The sequence below is a fragment of the Helicoverpa zea genome, chromosome 8, assembly GCF_022581195.2.
Source record: "Helicoverpa zea isolate HzStark_Cry1AcR chromosome 8, ilHelZeax1.1, whole genome shotgun sequence".
NCBI classification, from domain to species: domain Eukaryota; kingdom Metazoa; phylum Arthropoda; class Insecta; order Lepidoptera; family Noctuidae; genus Helicoverpa; species Helicoverpa zea.
The window spans coordinates 12,846,338-12,866,959 of record NC_061459.1 but is presented as its reverse complement, the minus strand read 5'-3'; the positions used below and the strand labels follow the sequence as shown (position 1 = coordinate 12,866,959).

The 20,622-nt window shown below is 41.2% G+C and overlaps 1 protein-coding gene across 1 annotated transcript; it reads left to right on the top strand.

The window, feature by feature from the left end:
• The first annotated feature begins 2,338 nt into the window (after window positions 1-2,338).
• Window positions 2,339-7,795, top strand: LOC124632633. Its single transcript, XM_047167531.1, has 2 exons — window positions 2,339-6,082; window positions 6,215-7,795. Exons 1-2 carry the CDS (start codon window positions 2,339-2,341, stop codon window positions 7,793-7,795), a joined length of 5,325 nt encoding a protein of 1,774 aa, XP_047023487.1.
• Window positions 7,796-20,622: the final 12,827 nt, after the last annotated feature.

The window sequence follows — 20,622 nt, the reverse complement described above, 5'->3', positions numbered from 1 at the left end:
TCACATCATAATTATAAATGTGAAAGCAACTCGAGTTTCTCTAGTCGTCTCGCTTTCTCGCGAAAACTACTGAACCGATTAAAATACTATTCTGTCATATTTATTTAACTTTAATTTAACTGTATTGCCATTCTAGCGGCACTCATTATTACCATATTTTTGCTAATTTGTGGATAATCTAGTAGGCTGCAATATTGTTTAATTCATCGTAACTATTCTTGTAACATTTATATTGTAGCTATTTATTGTCCCATGATGAATAATAAAAAAAACCGGCCAAGTGCGAGTCGGACTCGAGCACGAAGGTTCCGTACCAGAGCAAAAATGAGCAAATCACGTTTGTTCTATGGGAATATGCCCCCCAAAATATTTATTTTATTCTAGTTTTCAGTATTTGTTGTTCGCTAACTAACTAAATCTCTAACTATTACGGTTCACGAGATACAGCCTGGTGACAGACGGACGGACGGACAGACGGACAGAGGAGCGAAAACAATAGGGTCCCGTTTTACCCTTTGGCTACCGAACCATAAAAAAATTAAACTCTTAAATAATCTTTGATTAAAACCTTTTTATCTGGATGCGGCTGTTAGTAAATAACCATTAATATATGAGTAAATAAAGAAAAATCTTACCGGTAGTATGGGACAAGTTTTGAACCCGGCGTCTCTCATGATGTGTCCAAAATAGATGTCCTTATTGATGAGATCACATAGTTTCATGTGCAGCTCGGGGAAAGATCGCCTGTACTCGTTATGTAGGTACTCGTAGAATAACACATCTACCTGTGGAATATGTAAGTATGTTTAATTGTGTGTGAGGATTGTACAAGATATAAAGTGCTACAAAATGTTTGCATACAAAGAAATCTCTAGGAACAGTGAACACTTCAAAAAAACTTATCACTGAATAAGAAAAACAACTTCTCATTAATTTGCCAAACCATTTTACTAAAATCTACGGAAAAATGTGCGATTGTTTTGACTTTGTATGACTCCTTAACACACGCAGACTGTGTAGTAGACACTAGACTTGTCGAATCAGAACAAAATAAATACTACAAGTCTGAATAGAATATAGAAAGAAAGTCTTTCAGGGAACACTCTGTATAAAACGCTATTGTTGCGGACGCCGAGCCTGCAGTAGATATAGGCTAACATGTATATAATATGTGTACTTAATTTAAGAATGTTATGAGGTAATCGATTGTTGTTAAACCAAATGAATCTGCATAACATGCATGCTGAAACATGCTATTACTAATACTACTGATAGCCAGATAAGCTTTGTTTAATATGTGTTTATGATTGTGACTAACTTGATTGTTACGTAATAAGATTTTGAATGTAACGGTTTTTAGTAATAATATCTGGCTGATGCAATAGCTTTAATCATTGCGCAATAGATAAGAAAGTTTACATGTGTGCGTAAAAGGATAACTGTCATCAGTATTTTTCCATAACTTTCACCAATGAGCATGCTTAGTTTAATCAAAGAGCCCCCTCGTGTCGAGTAGCGGGACTAAAAAAGGTCAGGCGTAAGTCGTAAAATTATAGCTAATTGGTTAACGTAAATTTCAACCCGTCCGGTACCCCTACGACTTGGGACCTTAGAATATTGTATAAAGATAGAGTCATTTTTCAAAGAAATTGTAGTCGACCCACAGTAAGCAAGTAATGCTCGTAACAACCAGTGCTCAGTGAAAATAGTGAAAGTACTAAGGTGAAACCTATGCCCTAAAACTCTTAAAATTGTTCTAAATCTATGTGCTAATAATTGTGTTCTATAAAATCGTGTTAATTGTGCTATAAAACTGTGTAAACTGTACTATAAAACTGTGTTAAACTTGTGACCTAACTTAGTGTTAAAACTTATACCCTAACTTCATTGTGTTTAAAAACTTGTAACTTCATTGTGTTTAAATCTCTATTGTGCTAACTCTGTTGTGTTCAAACTATTGTGTTTTAAATCGTTATAACTTTGCTGTGATAAATCTCGTAGTGTTTACAATCGTGTGTAATCTAATAAAGTCGTGTAAACCAAAAAGTAAACTTAATGTAAATCAGTGATAACAACTGTGGTGATAAATAAAAGTCGTGTAAAAGTGTCGCATTCGTTTATTATTTGAACAAGTCCCTGTGGCAATACATTCGCGTATAACTCTAATCCATACAGTCCACTCAGTGTTTCGTGAGTTATCGCCGCCGTCGAATGTAACCGCCGCAGTTTTGGTCCTTCGAGCCGGATCTCGAGGTCGTGACCAGCTAGTGTAAATCCGAACCGATAGTGCAGTGAACGTTGAGTGAAGTGATTACGTGTGTGCCGTCTACCGATCGCGATGGTTATCACACGTAGCCAGAGCGACTTGACGGAGCTGGAGGAGCAGAGGCGGGCCTCTGAACGACGAGACCCGGGCCTGCTCGCATCGCTGCAGCGTCGGGAAGCGGAGAGGATAGCTAGGGAGCGGATGCGTCGCCTCTCCATGGACCCGCCGGCATCACCGCAGGTAGAACAATCCACTTTATTAGCCACTGAGCATGCTGTCGCTGGACCTTCATCTAGGTCAGTAAGGTCGACTACCAGCGCGACCACGCGCTTAAGGCTTGCCGAGTTGGAAGCAGCTGAAAAGCTGGCTGCTCTCACCCGCCGAGAGCTGGAAATGGAAGCTGAGCTGGTGAAAAAGCGGCTTGCCGCTGAAGTATCTGTAATTCAGGACGATCAGGAGAGCGTGCAGGACGAGGCCCTGCACGATGATCACCAGCACCAGCACAATAAGGTAAGCCAGTGGCTGAATACCCATACCCCCGCTGCACGGGGGGAGGGGGCCGCACATACTGCGGAAGAACACAGACCAGCGCGAGATGAACGGCCGCGGGAGAGGTCGCCGTCTAGAAATAGAAATAGTATAGATCAACTTGCTGTAACACTGGAGAAGATGGCGCGCCCGCGGCTGAGGCATACGGACCTGCCGGCGTTCTCCGGAACGGTGAGTGAGTGGCTTGCATTCAAGGCAGCCTTCAATGATACTACCAATATGTATACAGTGTCCACGGCTGAGAACCTTCAGCGGCTCAGGACGTGCCTCAAGGGCGAGGCACGGGAGGCGGTAGCAGCACTGCTGCATACAGCAACTGATCCAGCTGTAATAATGAGGACGCTGGAACAGTGTTTTGGTCGGCCGGAAATGATTATCGACAAGGCGCTGGACGAGTTGAAACGCGTGCCGCGGCCCGGATCTTCGGCGGCAGAGTTAAATAGCTTTGCAGTTAAGGTACAAAATACAATATGCACACTCAAAGCCATTGATCGTCGCGGATATCTATATAATCCGTTACTTACAAGGGAAATTTTGGAGAAGCTGTCACCACACCTGAGATCGAGATGGTGTGACTTCGCCTGCGATAACGAGGGTACTGCGGAGCCAGAGATATGTAGCCTAGCACGTTTTTTGATGCGCGAGGCGGACAGGGCGCTGAGATATACTTACTCAACAGTAGCGAGCGCCTCGACTGCCGGTCAAAAGCGGGAGGTCCGGCCTGCAGCATCTAAGTTCCCGGTCGCCGGCAAGAAAAAACAAGGTGCAGTATATGCCGCTATTGAGACAGCGGCCGACCAATGTTTCCTGTGTAAAGAAAACCACGCGCTGACACAGTGCCCTAAATATAAGGCCATGGATGTAGGCCAGCGCTGGGAGTTTGTAAAAGAAAACGGCATTTGCTTTAAATGCGCCGTGAAGAAACATCGGCGCGTCTTATGCCGGGCAAAGCCGTGCGGCCAGAACGAGTGCCGCCGGCCGCATCACGTGACCTTACATTCCGATCCTCCTGCCAAGAAGGAGGAAACAGTCACATCCAAGACACAGGCGGAGGAAGCAGTAATGTCGGTAGCCAACCGAGCCGCCGCCGACAATAGGGCCGTCCTGTTGAAGATGTGCCCCGTGGTCATAGGAGGACCACGGGGGGAGGTAAGGACCCACGCGCTCCTCGATGAAGGAGCCACTATCACATTAATTGACAGCAACCTGGCAGAAAGTATTGGCGCAGAAGGCACCGTGCGGCCACTGCACATCTGCGGCGTCAACATGTCCTCGCAGGAGGAGGACAGCCAGGTGGTCACCATTAAGATAAGAGGGGTGGGCAAGGAGTGCTCACCCCACCAGCTTCAAGCAAGGACAATTAAGGATCTGAAGCTGCATCAGCAAACAGTGCCGGCGTCGCTGCTTGGTTATAAGCACTTGCGGGACCTGCCGGCAAATGAGGTTTGTTACGCGCCTACACGTCCAGGAGTATTGATTGGAACGGATCACTGGGAACACATTGTCTCGCGAGAACTCCGGGTCGGAGGTCCGAACCAACCTGCTGCATCAAGAACACAGCTGGGTTGGGTGGTGCATGGAACAGCACCTCGGACGCTCGTGGCCACTGAAGGTGGAGTACTACATATTCATGAACGAGACATGAAAGGTGATAATCAACTTCATGAACTTGTGGAAGCGCATTTCAAGATCGAGGCCCTAGGTGTCACTCACAAGCCAAGAGTGAGCGACGCGGACCGTCGAGCACAGGCCATCGTGGAGGCCACAACCACAGCCATCGAGGGCGGCTACCAAGTGGGGCTGCCGTGGCGAGAAGACGCAGTGTCCATGCCGCCTAGCTATAAGGCGGCACTACGAAGACTGATCAAGATTGAACAGAAGATGGACGCCGCGCCTGAATTCGCGGTGCAATATACATCGCAAATAGATAACCTACTGGATAAAGGTTATGCAGTGCCATGCGACGGGACGGAGAAGGCCAGCCCCAAGTGCTGGTACCTTCCACACTTCGCGGTGCAGAACCCAAACAAGCCAGGTAAGCAAAGACTTGTGTTTGATGCAGCAGCCCGAAGCAATGGTGTGTGTCTTAACGACGCACTCCTGGAAGGCCCCGATTTACTGCTCTCCCTCCCAGGCATTATATTTAGGTTTCGAGAAAAGGCTGTAGCCATCACAGCTGATATCCAAGAAATGTTCTTGCGTATAAAAATACGCCCTGAAGATCAGCCAGCTCAGCAGTTCCTCTGGAGAGGAAAGGACAGAAGCAACCCGCCTCGAGAATACAAGATGACAAGTATGATATTCGGCGCGGCGAGCTCTCCATTCATGGCGCATTATGTGCGCAACCACAACGCTGAGCTGCATGGCGAGGAGTGCCCGCTGGCACTGGACGCCATCACACGCCATCATTACATGGACGATTTGGTGGTAAGTTATGATAACGCCGACGAGGCACACACTGCAGTACAAGAGTTACAGAAAGTACACGCCGTCGCCGGGTTCACGCTGCGAGGATGGAGCTCCAACGATCCGGGAGTTCTACGCAGCGTGCCTTCAGAGCTGCACACTACTGCACCTACACAACTGGGTGGTGAGTTGCCTGCCAGCAAGATATTAGGCCTATACTGGAGCGCTGAACGTGACGAGCTCGGGTTCAACACTGCGATGAACCGCGTGCCAGCCGAGGTGCGCAACCGAAAGCGCGCACCAACGAAGAGAGAGGCTTTGAGCGCAGTCATGTCAATCTATGACCCGCTTGGGCTTCTGAGTCACTACACAGTAAGGGCGAAGATTATCCTTCAAAACCTATGGAGGCTCCAAATGTCTTGGGACGACTCCATTCCACAAGAGGACAATGAACAGTTCTCGGAATGGTTGTCGCAACTGTCAAACCTAACCGATTTAAAGCTGCCCAGGTGCTACGAGATAACCCACCATGAAGAGCGTGAACTGCATGTGCTGTGCGACGCCAGCGAGCAGGCATACGCTGCTGTGGCGTACTGGCGGATGCCGAACAAGGACGGCGCCGCAGACGTCGTGCTGGTCGCTGCCAAGGCCAAGGTGGCGCCGCGGAAGGCGCAGACTATACCGCGCTTGGAGCTGCAAGCCGCGGTCATAGGGGCCAGGCTAGCCGAAGCTATAAGAAAAGAGCATCGGCTTAACATAACAAGAACCGTCTACTGGACGGACTCAACCACAGTCGTGCACTGGATACAGCACGACGCGCGGCGATACACGCCCTTCGTCGCGCATCGCCTCGGCGAGATCGCCGAGCTAACTTCAAAGGAAGAATAGCGTTGGCTTCCAACGCAACTTAACGTGGCGGATGACGCCACACGTTTAACTGACGCACCCATAGGTGCGAGTGATAGATGGTTTCAGGGTCCGAGTTTCCTCCAGAGCGGCGAGCACTGCTGGCCTTGCCGAGCCAGCCCCGAAGATGACGACGAGCACGAGACGCTGCACGTCGCCGAGGCCCCTGCAAGTTGGCTGCCTAACCCAGCCCGCTTCTCCCGCTACAACGTGCTGGTGAGGGCCACGGCGAGGGCGCTCTTGTTCGTTGACAAGTGTCGGCGTGCCGCCACCACGCTCGAGCTCCGCCACATTGAACGGGCGGAGAAGGAGCTGCTGCGACGCTCCCAGGAAGAGAGCTTCGCAGACGAGATGGCGCGCATGCAGTCGGCGCGTCCCCTGCCACGGACGAGCCGGCTGTACAAGCTGGATCCCGTCATGGAGGACGGGCTACTCCGGGTGCGAGGCCGCATCGAGGCGGCTACTGCACCAGCTGAAACCAAACGGCCAGTCATACTGGACGGCCGCCACCCACTAACTAAACTTTTAGTACAGAAGGAGCATTGTGCTGCGGGTCACGCCAACAGGGAGCGCGTGACCAACGACCTGCGGCAGCGCTACTGGGTGCTGCGACTGCGCCCTACCGTGCGCGCCGTCGAGGCCAGCTGCGCCTTCTGCCGGCGCAGACGCGCCGTGCCCCGGCCGCCAGCTACAGGCGACCTGCCCCGAGCCCGCCTGGACCCGTTCCACCGCCCGTTCACCAACTGCGGGGTGGACTACTTCGGGCCCATGAACGTCAAGGTGGGCCGTCGCCGAGAGAAGAGGTGGGGCGCGCTCTTCACGTGTCTGACGTGTCGCGCTGTCCACCTTGAGCTGGTGGCTTCCCTGTCAACGGACTCTGCCATCATGGCGCTGCGCCGCATGGCTGCGCGCAGGGGGTGGCCGAGCATCATGTATTCCGACAACGGCACCAACTTCAGAGGTGCCGACGCCGAGCTTCGAGCAGCATACAACGAGTGGTTGCCGGCCCTGAAAGAAGTAGGGCTGGCGGCCAAGATGGAGTGGCGGTTCATACCGCCTGGCGCGCCGAACCAGGGAGGCGCCTGGGAGAGGATGGTGCGAACCGTCAAGTCGGCTCTCGGCACCACGCTCCACGAGAGGGCGCCCTCCGAAGAAGTCCTGCTGACCCTGCTGACTGAGGCAGAGTTCGCAGTCAACGCGCGCCCCCTGACTCACGTGAGCGTGAATCCCCTCGACCCCGAGGCGCTCACCCCCAACCACTTCCTGTTGGGCTCATCAACGGGCCTGCCTACTACGGGCCCATGCGACGAGGCGGACCGCAGAACCTGGCGGGCCGCTCAAGCGCTCGCTGACCGGTTCTGGGCGCGCTGGGTGCGCGAGTATCTACCCTTGCTCGCGCCCCGAGGCGAGCCCCAGAACAACGAGCGACCACTGCAGACCGGCGACGTGGTTCTCATCGCCGACGGGACGCTGCCGCGTAACGTCTGGCCGATGGGGATCGTCGAGCGCACACATCCTGGACCTGACGGCGGCATCAGAGTCGCCGAGGTGCGGACACGAACGGGAGTCTTCCGGCGCCCAGTCAGCAAGCTCGTCGTCCTCGTGAAGGAGGAGGCTACGCGTGCTGCGCCGGGGGGAGAGCTGTTGCGGACGCCGAGCCTGCAGTAGATATAGGCTAACATGTATATAATATGTGTACTTAATTTAAGAATGTTATGAGGTAATCGATTGTTGTTAAACCAAATGAATCTGCATAACATGCATGCTGAAACATGCTATTACTAATACTACTGATAGCCAGATAAGCTTTGTTTAATATGTGTTTATGATTGTGACTAACTTGATTGTTACGTAATAAGATTTTGAATGTAACGGTTTTTAGTAATAATATCTGGCTGATGCAATAGCTTTAATCATTGCGCAATAGATAAGAAAGTTTACATGTGTGCGTAAAAGGATAACTGTCATCAGTATTTTTCCATAACTTTCACCAATGAGCATGCTTAGTTTAATCAAAGAGCCCCCTCGTGTCGAGTAGCGGGACTAAAAAAGGTCAGGCGTAAGTCGTAAAATTATAGCTAATTGGTTAACGTAAATTTCAACCCGTCCGGTACCCCTACGACTTGGGACCTTAGAATATTGTATAAAGATAGAGTCATTTTTCAAAGAAATTGTAGTCGACCCACAGTAAGCAAGTAATGCTCGTAACAACCAGTGCTCAGTGAAAATAGTGAAAGTACTAAGGTGAAACCTATGCCCTAAAACTCTTAAAATTGTTCTAAATCTATGTGCTAATAATTGTGTTCTATAAAATCGTGTTAATTGTGCTATAAAACTGTGTAAACTGTACTATAAAACTGTGTTAAACTTGTGACCTAACTTAGTGTTAAAACTTATACCCTAACTTCATTGTGTTTAAAAACTTGTAACTTCATTGTGTTTAAATCTCTATTGTGCTAACTCTGTTGTGTTCAAACTATTGTGTTTTAAATCGTTATAACTTTGCTGTGATAAATCTCGTAGTGTTTACAATCGTGTGTAATCTAATAAAGTCGTGTAAACCAAAAAGTAAACTTAATGTAAATCAGTGATAACAACTGTGGTGATAAATAAAAGTCGTGTAAAAGTGTCGCATTCGTTTATTATTTGAACAAGTCCCTGTGGCAATACATTCGCGTATAACTCTAATCCATACAGTCCACTCAGTGTTTCGTGAGTTATCGCCGCCGTCGAATGTAACCGCCGCAGCTATTATTTTCTATACTTGACCTTACCGTTTGCGAATTATCAATGACAAGCTTGGAGACAAATTCCAAGTTGACTACATAGCTGCCCTTACGACTGTAACGCCTCACGTTAAACACAGGAGTCTCTTCAACAAACGATTTGTTGTAAAAGTCTATTTGTACTCGTTCCGGTATTACTTTCAGGCACTGGAAATAGCAGAAACATTTAATATGTTAATTACATTAAACCATTTTCACTTACGTATACAAGGTTATAAAAATAATAGAGGAAAGTATTTACATTAGAGCCAAAGATTAGAAGGTACTTACTAAAAACGTTTAAAAACTCTTAGCCATAGATGTCGGCTGAGAGCTGGCCTTAGAAAAGTGACTGATTTAATTAATTACATTTTTATATCACTGAAAATTAATGAACGTAATAAAATATATTTTCCAATTAAATATACATACTTACACAATAAGGAGACAATGTGAAATAAATGAAGAAGACACTCAAACATAATGTAACATGATTCATTTCAACAACATTTATGCCAAACCTTGTTTGAAACGACAATGTTTATAAAGTAAAGCCCTAAAAACTTATGAATTTATTTATGAAATTGTATTATATATTTATGATTACACGGCCTTTGAACATCAATTGGGTATTTATCTGAGTGCGTTTGGCAAAACATCTATAAGTACTTATAATAAATCTGTAGAGAGGTCAATTCTGTACATTGAATATATTTCTAAAATAACTATTAGGGGGTGATTAGTGATCGATACTGATGCCAAAAATGCAATCAGTAAAATTTTTGTCTGTCTGTCTGTCTGTCTGTCTGTCTGTATGTTCGTTCTGAAAACAAAAACTACAGGACGGATTTTAATAAAACTTGGCATAAATATTCTTCATACTCCTGGGCAGGTTATAGGATACTTTTCATCACGTTACGATCAATAGGAGCAGAGCAGTGAAGGTAAATGTTGGGAAAACGGGAGAAGTTACTCCATTTTTTAAGCTTCCGACGCGTGTGCAGCCCTAATGGTTACAGCTACACAGAAACCATGTACGATGGAAATGTTCTTCATAAAATTATGTAAAAAATATCCCGTGGCAGCATATGTCTATCTTTTATGGTTGACTCACAATAACACGTAAAACTCTCGGTAGCTTAGCAGTTCGGAGCTTTCTGATTATATTTGTCTACTATTTCGTTTATAACACTCTCACTCATACTAATTAAACATAGTTAACAGTATTACCTATTCATTAAAAAAAGAATGATTTAAATCGGTAAAGAAACACCAAAGTTATACATGAAAAACGGTAATAAGCCATCGCGCGTGAATACTGAATCACGCTATAAGGATCATTTTTGTGCAACGGTCGCCGCGCTCGGCGCGACTCGCGGCGCGGTCGCTGCGCGAGCTTCTTACATTTTTGGCTGTTGGTGCGATTGATGCGAATAGACGTTCAGAGCGTTCAACCTTATTGCGCGACTTTTAGGTTTTAAATAATTTATTTTTAACTTTCTTTTGTTGTTATTTTATAAAATAGGTTGGTACCTATTAGTTATTTTTGTGTTTAAATATTCGTTCAAATTACAAATTATTAATAATTTACATTTTATTACTTAAAGTAGCAGTAAGTACGCATAGATTTAGATAATTGGAGGGGCTGGTGTTTATTATTTCTTCCTCTCTTTGCACAAAGTCCGACTCTAACGCGGACGAAGTCGCTGGCAGAAGCTAGTTAAAAATAAATCAATTACGCATACTGCGTGTTTAGTGAGTACATTTGAAATAATAACTAATTGATAAAATACACGTGTACTGGTAACAATATGTAGTTTTGTAAATAAATAATTGATCGCTATCATAACCGCTATTGTTATTTAAACAATATTTTTACCTGTATTTTTGGTCTGAAAAATTAAACTCAGATACTATCTATATATTTAAGTATCAAAAGTTAGGCATTGCTTTATGACTCATCTTCAGCCTAGATTTTTTTGGCTGAGGTATAGTCTTTCGGGTATATCTTTCGGGCATTATCATATAAGAGTAAACTTAAAACACAAAGTATATTTATTTTGTAACGTCCAAGCACAAGACAGCCCCCAAAACCACTTTTCACCACTTTCTATGTGTTTTTGATGGGAAGAATAGTACTAGCTTCCCTCAATGCTTATACCGTGCGTATCCTATAAGAAGTACTTCTGTCACCTGGATAAAAAGAACCCTTTTTCACTTTTCAAGCCCGACCTGTAGTTCCGCAGATTAACGCGTTCAAACAAAAAATACTTAAGCCTATCAATAAAATAATAACAAGATATCAAAAATCGAATATTGCATTTAACACGCTCTATCTTCAAATTATGAAACTTCAATCGTTGCACGAAACTAATCAAACTACGTGCTCTCTACTAATAAAGGCGTGATATATCAGTATGTAGTACACGCCTTCAATAGTGCATTATTAACAATATTAGTGCGAGCAATTACTCGGTTCTCTGCCTGCATAAACTCCCTGTAGACTACTCGACTACCCTCCTCCTTATTTATAAAGAAGCAATGTATTAAGATTGTGTTACGAAACTACAGGATATTTTTAATGTCTAGAAAATGACTGGTTGATTGACGTACTTATAATTTAGTCTCTCGTAGATACAAAAATTGTCGGATATCAATATTATTTCCACCAGTACATAATGAGCTACAGTACCCAAGTTTCATCAAAATCCATTAAGTCGTTTTCATATGACTAATTATCAAACAGGAATCCACACACCACATAGTGCCGTAATATGTGATGATAGCGAAATAAGGTGTTTTAAACTTCCACCTCATACAATACTCGAAACAGTTGAAATCAGGACACATACGGAACAAACAAAGTAAATACCAGGACGGGATTATCTACTAGGAATAGATCGGACATTTAGGCTAAAATAAATTTTACATACCACACGCAAAACTCTACTTTAACCTTGTGGAATTACAGTTCATTTTGGTTTGAATAAAGTTAAAAATCGCGTACCGAATATAATGAAAGGCTGGGTAACATTTTTATAGGGGTTTCAACGAGTCTCCGAGTGCCACCGTTTTACATTTAAGGAAGCCTCATTGTATTATGTGTCGTGTAACATATCGTCGTTTATGGCGACAACTATCCTTGTGCCATGGTTATCTGGCACTGTTATGTTTGTTCATTTAAAATATGGCATTTAAACTTTTTGATGATTCAGGTTTTATTTGGCCTGGGAGTAATGGGACATTGTTTTGATATCCTAACTAACATTGCAAAATAAGAGGAACTCTGGCAACGCATTGTAGACAGAAAAGTTTGTGTTAGGCAAACATTAAATTCTGGAACATCATAAGGTTTGTTGTGCTGTCATTAACTGAAGAGATGAACCATTGTTTCTATAACACCAACTCTATAAAGCAATAGGTGCAGATGTAGTTAACACATGCATACGAACTTACGAAGGTAGCAATTTGAAACTACGCAACTTGTAGCCAGAGTGTTTGTGCAAGACTCGGTTACTATGATTACGGCGGCGAATCTGTGCAATTTTGCACATTCCACTCATTATAACTAGTTCAGCGGTTTCTTAGATTACTCTAGTGGAACAAACCGATGATTTCGTGAACGGTTCGTAGCTCGTGCAACCTTGGTTCATCTTTGAAACGGTTAGTTTGTTGGTCTGCGGGCGATTTTTAGACTTGAGATCAAACCTTTGTTGGTGCCAATGGTCTTTAAGCAAATGTGACGATTAAACGCTCGTGTATTCTCTATATGAGATGTCTCTATATGATCTTTTTAGAAATGCTGCGCACATTACATAAAACTGTAGTGAGATTGACCACAGAAATCTAGATCCACAAGTAAACACAAACAGTGTTTCCCTATGGCAAAAACAAGAGCATAGATCGACCAATATACCATTTTGCGGCGCCCGCATCACACATTACAAACAAGCTTTTTACCGAAATGTAAAGAAAGGAGGAACCAGTATCCAGGTACAGGTAGGTACAGTTGCAATATAACTGCAATAACCCGCATTTGTCTTTGCATAGTGAACGGATCAAACACAGAACCGCATTGCAATAAACTCTTTGTGTGCGTAGCGTTTGAAAAGATTGTGGGAATATTCGAGCTGCAGTACTGGGTCAATGTGTAGGTAGATACAGAATTTCCAGTCAATACGAAGTTAGAGGAGAATTTGTCCTTCATCTAGGAATTTCCAAGGAAAATTATTACTTCGTATCTATATTTGTACCTATGCCTATGTTTTGAAGTAAAGGTATATGTAATAGACATATAGAGGACGGACTACATATGCGTTGATTGACCACAGGAAATCTAAGCATACAAGGTGGAAGTTAAAATTGGAAGAGGTTCTACACTTGATTTTATTATCATTGCTGATAATCTGCTTCCGTGGTCAACTCTGTAATTTAAAGTGTCATTTTTTAACGGTTACATACTTAAACGCACAATACTTACTACAAATAATTTTGACTATATTATTGGCCGTATAGAATCGACTTGGGTAGTTAATTTCACGCCTTCTACATAGTTCAATAATCTTTGTTTTAAGTTTAACCTTCTGCTCTTTTCTGCTGTGTTGTTAGAACCAAGTATTTGATAGTGTTCTAACTGGCCAAATTGATGGCCCACACATTTATAACACGCGGAGAATTTTATGTTACCTGTATCTAAAGGTACGTAAACGATTCCTGCAGTTACGACAATTTACGGCCAATCTAGTCAGCAATTGAGAAACAGTTGCTTATTGTGAAATAACATGATTATAAAGAAGTAGTTCAATACTTCTCTGTTTGAGAGGAGGCCTGTGCCCAGCAGTGGGACTATAAGAAGGCTGATGATGATGATAAAAAAGCAATTGTTGATTTGGCTAATACAGAACATACATGAGAAGCTCGTGGCCAAATAAATCATAATGTTAAGTAACGCTCGGCGCGGTCAGTTAGTGGATGGGTGACCATTCTATCATAACGAGTTCCTGAGTGTTTATGAAGAACTGAATTTTATACACTTATTTATCTACGCTCCCCGAGAAAATGTTGCTTTCCCATGGCTGGCATGGTTTAAGATACCCATACCTTATTACTCCTGTCCTTTCAAAAGCCCCATATACCAACATTTTCAAATACTCGTCGATACAATAATACAAAAGGGTACTTACATAAATACTATGCAGTGGTGCGGTGATACGGACGACTGATTCTATTGAGATTGGATATTTTATCTTCCCTGAGAGTTATGGGCGCGGGGCTGGACGCCGTCTAGTTTATTGCGATCTTGCGAACAAAATGTCTATGATAAAAGTGAATTTGCTTTAAAATTTTGGAATTTAGCTGTGTTATGGATTTGGAGTTTTTCTGACTGCTGTTGAAAATGTTTTGACTTTTGACCACAACAATATAAAATTAATTAACAATAATATAAATGTTTTTACTTCATATAGACACAAGCTGGCTCTTATGAAAGGGGATTGGCCGAAAGAGTTATCATGGCTCTTTCTTTACCGATATCTAAAAAATCTGATGATTTGCCACCAAAGAAGGCTCTTATGAAACCGCTAATTAGGTACAAGGTCACACATGACATGAAGGACAAACATGATCCACATGAAAATGCACCGACAAGAAACTCCATGACAATAATCCATCTTTTAAAAAAAGTCCTCCATTTAGTGGTTATTGGCAAAAACATGGACTTAATCCTTAGTTAACTAAGGTAAGTAAAATGGGAAAGGTGTAATAAAAGTCAAATTCTCAACGAAAAAGATAAACATTACCTGTATAGCTAGTTACTAGCAATGCTAATGAGCGAAGTATACTTATAAATAAGTATATCTTATACACGTTGCCTAGCAACCGATAAGAACGGGATGACGACGAAGTAAATCGTCGTAAGCCGAGCTTAACTTGTGTTTAAGGAAAAGAGATGAGATACGAACAAATATATAATCCCATTATTTGTGGCTTGTAGACTCGTTATATTTAGGACTAGCTATTCTTCACTATTTCACTCGTGACACCAAGGAACCACTTCCCGCACTCGAGCATTTTGTTTGTTCCGATGAGACCGTTGATTTGGTTTTACCGTGTAACAATTACAATTTTAAACGCTATTATAAAATAAAGACAAATTAAAATTCTTTCACAAATACCTTTTCATTTCTTCGTTTTAATTATAATCTGAAACACCGAAACAGTAACAGATTTTAAATTAAAATAAAATTTCTCTAAGTGTCCATAATAATCAATGTAATTAATTAACGTTCCGTTTAACGCAACATAATTTGAGCATTAAGAATTATCATTAACAAAAAGGCTGTCGAAAATTCGGCCATTAAAAACGTTCCGTTATACAAACGGGTACAACTTTAAATATTGCTTTACAACGAACGGTTTTAAATTGAGCCGTGTGAGCTTAGAAGGGACGCCGGCGAGCGGGTGAGCTTACTCGGAAGACAAACGACCGAAAAAAGACCATTCCGAATGACGCGATGTTGCAACAGCCGAAGCTAGACGCGCGAAACTGTTGCAACGGAAAACTTTGCGTGGAACGGAACGGTGCGCGGCGGTAAACTGTCGGTTTTGTTTCCATACAGCCATTATGGCATTCTTGTTATTAAAACGTGCTGAAGTGAGAGTTATGTTCTTGCTTGTCGTTTGTTTTTGTTTGTGTTTTCTATTAGCCGTGTTTGGTTTGAGATTAGGTTATGGTATAGGTGGATTATGGGTGTTAAATGCCCAAGACATGCATAATGTCCTTCTTTGGGAGAGGTCTACGTTCAGCAGTTGAAGTCAATTGGTTGATATGGTGCTGATCATTATCGTGTAAAACGCATATTTTTGTAGGATTGGAAAGGTTTTGGTTTTCTACATAATATTTAACTTAGTTTGAAACTATATTTTGGTTACAAGCAAATAGCGGAAATATGTAGCTGTCTCATTGAAAACAATACGCTTGAACTGATACGGTTAAATTAACAAACTTATATTTTGAAGGGTTACCCATAAACTAACGGTCGGGTAATAACTTGAATTCCTCTTAAATTCAATATAAATTGTTTCATAATAAGCAAGTTTCCACATTGTTAGGACTGCAGATTATTGCAGGATTTTACAAAGCCGTTTTAAAGATTTTTTCTTGTGGAATATTCAAATTAAAATAAAGAACTACTAACATCAGGTACATGTTAAAATTTTTAATGGGATAACTTACCTATTCCATTTTCACGTAGAAAATGACGTTGATTTCTGATTACTCACGCACTCACACATACAAAGCAGCAATGTACGTATGTAAGTCATTGTTACTCACACAGGTGCACACCAATACCGTTGCCATAGCAACGGCTTGTCAAACTCACGTGTAACATGAGATTTAATTAAAACGCGTAACGTGCTGCAACTAAATACTTGGAATCACTTAGTTAATTATATTGTCCTTGATAGACGGCTTTGTTGTGTTCATTTCAAAATGTTGCACGGTTTTGGTAAATTGCGAGCTATTTCCTGCAGTAGGTGGGTATGAAAATCGTAAATAGTAAATTTCAGTACTAGTTCCTGCAAAAATAAATAAAATATAAATAAATAAAATATTTATTTATGTTGATAAATTTATAGCATGTATATATGTAACAGATAGCTAGGCACAAAAAAAAATAATATGCAGTGTTCGTTACAATACTAGTGGGTACAATATTATTGTTGTATTTTGCAAAATCTATACATAGTATATTAACCCTGCCTCTTAAACTAGAGTAACCTGTATCTTAAGAGACAGTGTTCGGCTACGGGATAAACTTAAAATAGATTTATACACTACAACAAAAATTGAGCAAGATAGTTGAAAATGTGTCAAAAAATGAAAATATTTTTAATAAGGCTGAGTTCAAACCAAATACTTTACGTATAACGTAGCGTTGGTAAGGCGTGAACAAAAAACTGAATATGTATGGAAGTAAACTGCGTAACGATCGCTTACATTCAGGGGCTGACAGTCAGTTTGGTTTGAACACAGCCTAAGACTATAATTATAAAAAAAACGAACGAACAACTTCCTACATCTAATTTCAAACTTACAACAATACACTAATTAACAGCCTATATATACCTACTAATACAGTCACAAACACCGTCAGATTATCAAGTGCCCCAGGGACTGTGGCACTGCCATGTACAATAGTGGCAGGTGGCAATTTAGACCATTTACTGGCACGTCGGCCACTAAACCGCTCCCAAGTAATTACTGAATTAATTCTAACATATACGGATGTATAATGTATATGGGCATTTTTCTAAATTGGATTTTTTATGAAAAAATCCATTGTATGATAATTAATTTGTGCAATGTCTGTGTTTCCTTTGTCATTATGTTTAAATTTGTAATAAGTAATCATCTGATTTGCTATTTCCCAACTATGTTAGTTGGCCTGCCTAATCGAATTCCACTGAGTACCAGTGTTTTACATAAAACAGCAGCTGAAAACTGACCTCTTCAAGCTAGGTTCCTGAGTCCGAGTCCCTTGTAAGGTTTTCTGGATTTTGACTTCCCCTTATGACTGCCGAAGGTGTCTTTACATGTTCCTTCTTCTAACAACCAACCAATTTAACGTGCCTCCCGAAATACGAAGGAACTAGTCGCAATATAGTTCTTTACTTATTCAATTCCTAAATATTAAAATTATATATTCCCCAATCACCTCTTAACTACCAAATAAGGTAATGCCATCCAATCATTAAAATGCGAGTACTTTTCATGCAACCTTATCGTACACACACGTTCAATAAACCTACTGACATTTAAAACAAATAAATTGTTACCCTTAAAAGGTAGCATATATTTCGGAAACTATATAAAAATACCGAAGTGTTCCCTCGATTTGTACCATTTATAAACGACAATAGAATCCTTTAGGGTGTGACCAGAGTGAGTTACGAGCGCTCTGATGTATTTATGTGCGAAAAACAAAACTTTAAGAGGGCGTTTAGGCACATTTATTTATTTGTTTCATTAATTTTATCTGCCCTCGCCTCAAGCGCTGCTTTAATTCGACCTTCATAAGTTTTAGATGTGTTTTGTAATTGCTTATTTACGATTTACTTACAGGAAATTTTGCAAAAGTAGTTTTCTTTTTGTTTGTGTTGTGATTTTTTTTATTTTGTCATACTTTTTTAATTAGTATTAAGACAGGTATTAATAACATTCAAAACGAAATTGAAAGTCTATTATTGTATGACATTGTAATTACTCCGAAGAAATCTCCTACTAACAAAATCTAGATAACAGTCTTCTTTTCAACCAACATACGGAGATAGATTGTACTGTATTCGAATGATTTTGATTAATACTTATAGTCTTAACTATCGCAGTGTATACCACACCAAACAAGCAGGACCCGTTCCAAGAAATAATAAACCAAAAATCGCTTTTTTGTCGTCCCACGATAATAAGATTTTATTTACGAAGATAATTTAATTACTTATCGTCAAATTACAGTCACGGTGTTGTTTGTAGAAACCGATCTTCCTGTTGTCTCCCGTCTTGTCAGACTCATTATAGACTTTAATTAAACATAAGATTAGCATAAACGATGTGTTTTTGAGGAAAATACGCAAATATTTTTATATTTCTGATTTAATGAAGGAAACGAAATTATAATGTAATGAAGTACGAGTGAACTTTTTAGATGATTTTTCTGGAGTAACGGAATTTGTAATGTTACCTAGCTCTTCACGGGAAACAGGGGACATTTACATAATTATGTTTGGTTTGACCCTGAAAGATACTTACTAAGAATTGAGGTATGGATTTCTGACTTGGGAACGTTATTCGCTAGTTGTTGTTTATTATGTATTAACATGATTTACACATAGTAACAATATAACGTATTACACAATTTCCCAAAAAAAGTAGTCTAATCCTCTCTCGCGTCCGCTACCGCCCCCAATGTATCTCAACTTTATCGAGAGGGTTATAAATTGGGGGTTCGGAAGTACGTTTTTAAACGCAGAAATGGGGGAATTTAAAAGTGGGAAGGCTCTTTAGGTAAGTGTTAAGTATGGAGTACCGTTTTTTAGGCTTCGCTTGTAAATTGGTTTTTCCTTATTGATAGGTTTTTGTATTCGTTCCTCGTGAATTATTTGCTGGTTTATCGCGTGGATTGTCATAGAATTTCAAGAGTGTTTCACGGATTGTATTTAAATTGAGTAATTTATGGTAGGTTAATGCAGAATATGTGGTGTCTTTTATATTTTTGTAATACCATACATTCATGTTGACAATTAATTAAATACAAGATCGAAACTCTGCCACTTTATCATTATTTTTTGGGGTCGGTGCAGGATATCCTCTTGTTTGAAATCCGGTCCCACCATACAATGTCCCACTGTATTAAACATCATTAGAATAAATATCTATAATTTATTTAAAACAAAAGAAAACTTATTCACCCGCAAAATTTTACCTTTAGCAGATTCTCAGCACCTCAAGAACAGAATTAACAGTCGCATTAAGCGACCAACATTTCGGATGCACTCCCACTAACTACGAGAAAACTGCATGTAAACCACGTTCTTACTACCCATTTACGACTGCACTACCAGATTCCGCATTCTTTTGCTTTGCTTGTTTTTGTTATTTTGATGAAATGAATTTTAAATGTTGGTACATAGTTTTTATTGGCAAAAATTTAATACACTAGTAAAATTTAATATAATAGTTTTTATTGCACAAATTTAAATAAAGTTACATTGATAAACACAGTAACTTCGCATGTACGTTCATATTTATGTTCATTTTGATTAAGTTAGTTTTTTAAGGCAAGAGGGAATATCAGAAGCTACTTATATCAAGGAAAATTAGAATTGAAGCTAATCCAGCAGATTTGTATCTCCCAATAGTAAACTGGAGTAAGTAGTTAATAAATCAATATTTTCTAACTATGCCCAGAGGCTATTTCAAAGCGGTTAGTACTAGCCTTGATTCCCAGCGGTACTCATTCATACGTTAGTACTAAACTCATATGCTTTTAATCTGTATCCAGATATACTTTGCTAATCACATATATCCAAACTTATTTTGTTTGATTTATGTCATCGGTTTTTAAAGCCATGTTAATCAATAAATCAATGAAAATGATTTTTCCAATTCCATATTTATATACTGACACGTAACATCGAGGAGAATATTAATAACTTAAGCCAAAAGAAAACAAAAGTTAATTTTCAGCGAGAACAATGTACCTACGGTTTAATTACAGTGCTTGTTTTAATTTGAAGTTAGTAACACAACCTTCAAACTACCCCACCCGAACCAAACTTTGCCGAACCAAAATATCGAATGTAAATTAATATGAGGCAACATTAATAAGACCGGCGGACTCAAATAATCATAGTGCGCATATCTATAAGAGATAACGATATAACGGAACTATAGAGGCATTAATCAACCCAGTCCAAGGTAGTCGGAGCCAATAAGGCTGTATATAACTCAGCGAATCTAATTTGGCTCGCCGACCCCCGTCGCAGTGGAAGGGTTAAATGTATTATACGTAGGTGCTAATATCGACGCTATCGTTCTGCTGCGGAATTCAAATGATTGGCTTGTCTGTTTCTCGCAGATTTACGATTTTCTGATTCTATTTTGGCCGGAAAGTCTTGTGTTGTTAGAAAATTGTCAGCCACTGAAAAATAATTAGGTACAAGGCTTTTCTT